The 7,163-nt window shown below is 42.1% G+C and overlaps 1 protein-coding gene across 1 annotated transcript; it reads right to left on the reverse strand.

The window, feature by feature from the left end:
• Positions 1 to 207: 207 nt before the first annotated feature.
• Positions 208 to 7,158, reverse strand: LOC118391904 (dr1-associated corepressor-like). The gene is made up of 7 exons (XM_035783398.1): positions 6,722 to 7,158; positions 4,310 to 4,382; positions 3,900 to 3,993; positions 3,639 to 3,761; positions 3,419 to 3,509; positions 2,101 to 2,189; positions 208 to 1,698 (listed from the first exon to the last, which is right to left on the reverse strand). The coding sequence occupies exons 1-7, from the start codon at positions 6,761 to 6,763 to the stop codon at positions 1,527 to 1,529; spliced, it is 684 nt and encodes a 227-aa protein (XP_035639291.1). The 5' UTR covers positions 6,764 to 7,158; the 3' UTR covers positions 208 to 1,526.
• Between the last annotated feature and the right edge of the window lie 5 nt (positions 7,159 to 7,163).

Consider the following 7,163-nt stretch of genomic DNA (forward strand, 5'->3'; position numbering starts at 1 on the left):
TGGGTAGCAGGGTGGGGTTGAACACAAAGGACATTCTACACTACGGTGAAGCTGTGTGCAACGTTTTGCTTATGTGCCAAGGGAATTCAGTTCATTGCCAGTTTCAATGGCCTCAATAGCAAATAGCTTACGGCATCATGGCTTGTAATGTCACCGAATTGTTTGGTAAAACATCTCATGCAGTTATGTAAAACAAAATTAAAACAATTGAAAAAGTTAGCAGTGTTTTATTGAAATCTGAACTTTATTTCACCCATACAAAATAAAAAGAATGTTAAAGTTTACATACAGCGTCAAGTTTAACTGCCTACCTTTCAACATGTCATATCAAGACAGACACGGACATTAAAACAATCTAAAAAGAGAGAAAGAACACCACGTAATACAAAGGCTAATTTTATTCCAAGTGGGCGGGGGGAGGAGGGTACGATACCTTCCTGAAAACAAATTATAGGTGAGAAGGAGTAGGGGTTTAACAACTTTAAAAACAAAGTTATGCTTCAGGAGCGTCACAGTATCTTTCAGATAAGAATAGCCAGCACAGACACTTTTGTCTTCAAGAGATTTTTTTTGGGGGGTGGGGGGTACAAAACAACATATTTCATGTCATACCTCCAAAGTAGTGACTTGTCACCCAAACTTCAAATGAACAAACAAGAACATCCAATTGGAGTTGTAAACATTAGCATAATTACATTTGAATATGGTTGAAGTAAGCAAACGGTCAAGGTCTTCATGAGGATAAATTGTCATAAAAAGTTTAATTAAAAAGGGAAAAAAATGCATTGACAAGAATTCATAACCTTTCGTAAAATACATCTCCTTACCCATTTGTTGAGGGCCTATGTAGCCTAACAATCAAACTAGTTGGAGAGGATGACCTGCCACTCTGCCAAATTCATGATAATCCTCACAGACAATAAACCTCATCTCCTTTTCCTATAGGTAAGTGCTGATCACTTTTAAAATATGACTTACTGCTGCTCTGAAATCATCAAGTAGGTGTCTGTGTGTACAGTATTCTATGAGGCTGTTAGGCTGCGCAGGGGTTCGGTTGAGATCCACAAACTAACTTGAGCAGACATTGAAAGCGGAAATGGAGTGATATGTTCTTTGAACACCAATGTCGCAAACAGAAAACACAGAGAGAGAATAACCAAAGTGCAAACTACAATGGGACTTAATAATCAAACCTGTCCTTGGGCTAGGCCAGAGCCTTTGACGCAACTGTTTTTTTTGTGTGTGTAGTCCAAATAGAACGACCACCTGTCTTAAAAAAACAACCTGGTTCAAATTCTCTCCACAATAAAAATAAGAAAAAAATTATAATTAAAACAGAATATACAACCGATTACTCTCATCTTCAGCGGTGGCAGCTGTCATGTCTACGAGCCTTACTGACAGTTGTAGACTTTTCCTGAACAATGAGCTGCATGTGAGCGTTTCCCCAGACCCAACTCTTTGTCAATGCAGCCAAACAAGAGAACAACTTATGAGAAAATGAAAGGTAAAAAGAGCGGGGGGAGCTAAGAGTCATAGTCTTCATCGTCGTCGTCATCGTCTTTGTGCGGCATGGATGGGGGAGGCGGGGGTGCGGTGCCCATCAGCGAGGGGTGGGGGGCAAAGGAGCCTAGGGACATGGCCAGGCCCCCCTGTGCGGTGCCCATGTGGAGGTACTGAGGTGGTATGGTGTCTGGGCTGTGTCACACAACAGAGAGAAGAGTCATGTTCTGGACGTGGAAAACATTGTTGAAACGTTTTGTAATTGAGAAGTAATCATTGAACTTGTCCAAGTATCAACAGATTTTTACTCTACTGGACACCACCCAGAAAAGCGAATATCTGCTTCATTTCAGTGTGTGCGTGCGTGTATTTCAAGTTTTTATTGTCGCGTGCACCAGTACAGTGAAATGCCTTTCTTGCTTGCTCTTTCCCAACAACACAGTAATCAATATCAGTAGCACAAAGAGTAGAACAAAAACACAAGTGAAATAGAAATAATAACAACAGGAGAAAGTAAGTAAGCTATATACAGGGTCAATCCCAAAACCAGATTTACAATTTACAGGGATACTGGAGTGGCAGGCAGTGTGTGTTTACCTGTGGAAACGGGATTGCGGCTGCAGGTTTGTGCTTGACTGAGAACCGTCCTCCTCATCCCCATCTGTCTCGCTATCCTCAGAGTCATCCTGTTGCCATGTCAACAAAAAGCTAAATAAGCCACACTCTTCCCTCTCAAAACTCTTCCCCATCACACCTGATATAACTTAACCTGTTACTCCTACCCCCTACTTTTTCGAACATTCTGTTAAAAATCGCGCAACATTTCAGCGCCCTGCTTCTCATGCCAAGAATATAGTATATGCATATGATTAGTATGTGTGGATAGAAAACACTCAGATGTTTATAAAACTGGTTAAATCACGGCTGTGACTATAACAGAACGTGCGTTTCATCGAAAAGCGCAGGAAAATCTGATCACTGAAAATTGGAAAATATATCAATGCGCCACTTGCATGTATTGTCTATGGGAAAGCAAATTACCTAGAGCTGAGATTGCAATTCCTACAGCTTCCACACGATGTCAACAGTCTTGTCATTTGCCTTGGCTTTGTTTCTTGGTCAAACGAAGAAGAGACAGCCCATTTCTTCAGGTCTCCGACCGGATATTTTGGTTGAGATTTACCCGGACATTATTTCCAGACGTACAGCTATAGAATACACATCGCCTCGTGATCAATTTGGTCGCTTATTAACGTTTACTAATACCTAAAGTTGCATTACAAAAGTATTTCGAAGTGTTTTGTGAAAGTTTATCGTCGACTTTTTGAATTTTAAAAAATGACGTTACGTTATAAGACGCTATTTTTTTCCGTTGATCACACAGTCTTCATAGATCGATATCTAGGCTATATATGGACCGATTTAATCGAAAAAAAGACCCAATAGTGATTATGGGACATCTAGGAGTGCCAACAAAGAAGATGGTCAAAGGTAATGAATGTTTTATATTTTATTTGTGCGGTTTGTGTAGCGCCGACTATGCTAATTATTTTGTTTACGTCCCCTGCGGGTCTTTTGGGGTGTTACATGCTATCAGATAATAGCTTCTCATGCTTTCGTCGAAAAGCATTTTAAAAATCTGACTTGTTGCCTGGATTCACAACGAGTGTAGCTTTAATTCAATACCCTGCATGTGTATTTTAATGAACGTTTGAGTTTTAACGAGTGCTATTAGCATTTAGCGCAGCGCATTTGCATTTCCAGATGTCTAGATGGGACGCCTGCGTGCCAGGTAGGAGCAAGAGGTTAAATTGGCCACCTAGCCAAACTAACTAACATTTCCCCCAATACAAGGTTACTATTACAGAAGGTAAGGTTGTGTTTAGTGACTGCCAAATGAAAGGTCAACACCGACCTCTTGCTCCGACTCTGTGTCTGATAGCTTTTTGTCTTTTCCCTTGGAGCGGGCTCCTCCGTTCTTGCGGCCTGACCCCGGCTTTCGACCTCTGCAGGACACCAAGTAAGAACACAAAGTTAAGATTTCATAATTCACATTTTCCATTGACCAAAACTTTAGGGGGCAATCAGTCGTATCCTATCCAAGTCAACAGTGGGTATCATTCAGTGTCCGTTACCTGCGTGCACCTTTTTCCCCCCCCTCTGCGTGGTTCTCCTCTCCCTCGCCCTGCATGTCTGGCACTGCTGCTACCAGGTCCTTCAGGAAGTCAAACTGCTGCTCCAGCTCAATGCACTGTTTTCTGCACACAGACACACATTGTTTAAAACATTACTTTCCCAGAGATCCAAAAGCACTGAAAGGCAAGAATGCTGACCATTACGATCTGTAGTCCTACTAACTTTTGTGACCAACACGGATAACTGAATAAATTACTTACAAGTGTGACGTTGTCATTGTTTTTGCGTTCCGGGACTGGGTGACTTGACAGGCTTTCGTCAGGAGAGACTCCAGGAACAGCTCCAAAGCTCGTGCTGGTGGTTGAATTAAGAAAAGGGAAAAGTAGCCACCAGCCGACAGGCCCAGGCAGCCATGTTTTCTTGTCTTCAATTACAGTTAGATATTTCACAACTACTCAAGAGTGAACACTAGACTGTTACTAGGCCAACAAACCCTCAAAACAGTGGGTCAAATGAATTTCATTCAACTGCACAACACAATCACAAACAATTACCCTATAAACTAAATCTCCATATTGTCATTGGCAAATAAACACATTTTTGAAATGCAGTTACTTGAAACATGCAATGAAATACAGCCAGGTGAAGCTCTCGGGCCTGATAAGGATACATATGATGACAGGAACTGCGGCAGCCACTTTGCCTATCTCTTCATCAGTCTGCATGATCTTCTTAATCCTGGCCTGTAATAGGAATGGGAAAACGTCAGTGAAAGAGCGCTTTAAAGATTATACCGCTATTAAGCATTTGCATGACTGTACTAATTGATCAATCAATCAACCACACATGAACAGCACATTGACAGTGTTTAGATGACAAGGAAACTAGGCTACAGACAGCAATGGCTGAATGTGCAACGCATAGGCCTAAACTTACCCTAGTAAAACTGACTATCCTACCGATCCTCGACTTCGGCGATGTCATCTACAAAATAGCTTCCAATACTCTACTCAGCAAACTGGATGCAGTTTATCACAGTGCCATCCGTTTTATTACTAAAGCACCTTATACCACCCACCACTGTGACCTGTATGCTCTAATCAGCTGGCCCTCGCTACATATTCGTCGCCAGACCCACTGGCTCCAGGTCATCTACAAGTCCATGCTAGGTAAAGCTCCGCATTATCTCAGTTCACTGGTCACGATGGCAACACCCACCCGCAGCACGCACTCCAGCAGGTGTATCTCACTGATCATCCCTAAAGCCAACACCTCATTTTAAATCCCTGAAGTTGGAGACTTTTATCTCCCTCACCAACTTCAAACATCTGCTATCTGAGCAGCTAACCGATCGCTGCAGCTGTACATAGTCTATCGGTAAATAGCCCACCCAATTTACCTACCTCATCCCCATACTGTTTATATTTATTTACTTTTCTGCTATTTTGCACACCAGTATCTCTACCTGTACATGACCATCTGATCATTTATCACTCCAGTGTTAATCTGCAAAATTGTAATTATTCACCTACCTCCTCATGCCTTTTGCACACAATGTATATAGACTCTTTTTTTCTACTGTGTTATTGACTTGTTAATTGTTTACTCCATGTGTAACTCTGTGTTGTCTGTTCACACTGCTATGCTTTATCTTGGCCAGGTCGCAGTTGTAAATAGGAACTTGTTCTCAACTAGCCTACCTGGTTAAATAAAGGTGAAAAAATAAATACAAATAATAATAATAAAACCCAGGGTTTCCCAAACTTTGTGCACGTTTTGTTTTTTTGCCCTGGCACTACACAGCCAATTCAAATAATCATCAAGCTTTGATCATTTGAATCAGCTGTGTAGAGTTGGGGCAAAACCCAAAACATGCATCCCTTGAGGTCCCAAGGACAGAGTTTGTGAAATGCTGGCCCATCTGTTTGCAACACCTGAGGATTTAGGTAATGAGCAGAAGTCATGCAGAGCGTAACATGGTGACAATCTTGATAGGTAGCTAATAATACCACACTAGAACTGGGAGCTATTTGTTTGTTATGGTGACGATTATATCATCTACAGGCCTATTTCTTTTGAAGCTGTACCTGTTATTCTCCGACCAAGTTCACCTAGCTGGAGACCCCCATGCACCTACTTGGTTTCAGCCCAGTCTGTTTTGGCTCATCTCAAGACAGGGAGGTCATCTACAAAGCCATCTAGCTACCTCACTCCTTCTACTGCACCTGCTGTCTCGACCTCTGAATGCTGAGCTATGAAAATGCCAACTGGCATTTACTCATGAGGTGCTGACCTGGGATTATTATTTGACCCTGTTGGTCATCTATGAGAACAATCTGGTATTAGTGGCCATTTACTTTTATCATCTCTACCTTCTGGGGTGGCCAGAAGAGGACTGGCCACCCCCCAGAGTCTGGTTTCTCTCTAGGTTCCAGCCTTTCCAGTGTTTCCTAGCCACCTTGATTCTAAAACTGCATTGCTTGCCCTCTGGGGTTTTAGGCTCGGTTTCTGTATAAGCACTTTGTGACAACTGCTGATGTAAAATGGGCTTTATTAATAAATGTTCATTGATTGACTGAGTGAGTAGCGGCAGCAGGTATCATGACATTCATAGGAGGACTGGTTTGCTGACGAGCTAGCAACATCCTCTTATTTTCCATACAAGATGTGTCACTTATTTTGATGCAAATCCCAACCTAACATGGTAATACTGATTTTGGTCAATAATTAATCCAGGTCTCTCAACACAGATGGCAAGCTTGCAAATAACAATGACCACGCTAGACAGCAATGCATTTTTAATGGCCACCCTCACCTAAATAGTGGCTGGCTAACTCGTTACCACATTAGCTAGATAACATGTCGAACGATACAGCTCTTGCTGGCTAACTACTAAGTAACTAGTTAGTTTTGTCTTCTTGTATTGCAAACTAGCTAGCAACCAAGCCCAAATCCCATTCATGGGTGCACTGTTTTAGCAAACATTAGCAAGCTACTTAGCAAACGCGTTGGCAGTCCCAGCTCATATTTAGCTAGATCATTACCGTTAGCGAACTGATTAGCAAACAAAGTATCAACTTACCGGAGGGAATCTGGCGTTATATTTCTTCTTTTTGCTGGGCATTATTGAGTAACCGTGCTAGTTAACTTAAAACAATCTTCAATGGTGTGTTATTATATGTCCCTCCAACACGCACCTAAGTGGGTACCTATCGTTGGCTCCTAGCTAGCCTAGCACGTAGCAAAGTCGTCTTCTCGAGATGTTCCGCAGGGTCTCCCGGTCCGTAGGTCTCTCGCCTAAGTCTGCACACTGTCTGGTCTGGTCAAATAGACAGCACGCGGGTTTGACATAATAAACAAACACAGATTGATTATTATCAAATGACTGCCGTGTTGAGGTAAAATGCAACATGGCAAGCTATACGTGACAAAAAGCTAAAAGTGCATGATACAATTGTAATGTGGCACTATATTGGATCACTCCGTCCGTGCGGAAGGATACACCCCGAGTAAGAATTTCAGAT

This window comes from Oncorhynchus keta, chromosome 13 (genome assembly GCF_023373465.1).
Source record: "Oncorhynchus keta strain PuntledgeMale-10-30-2019 chromosome 13, Oket_V2, whole genome shotgun sequence".
In the NCBI taxonomy this organism is placed as follows: Eukaryota; Metazoa; Chordata; class Actinopteri; order Salmoniformes; family Salmonidae; genus Oncorhynchus; species Oncorhynchus keta.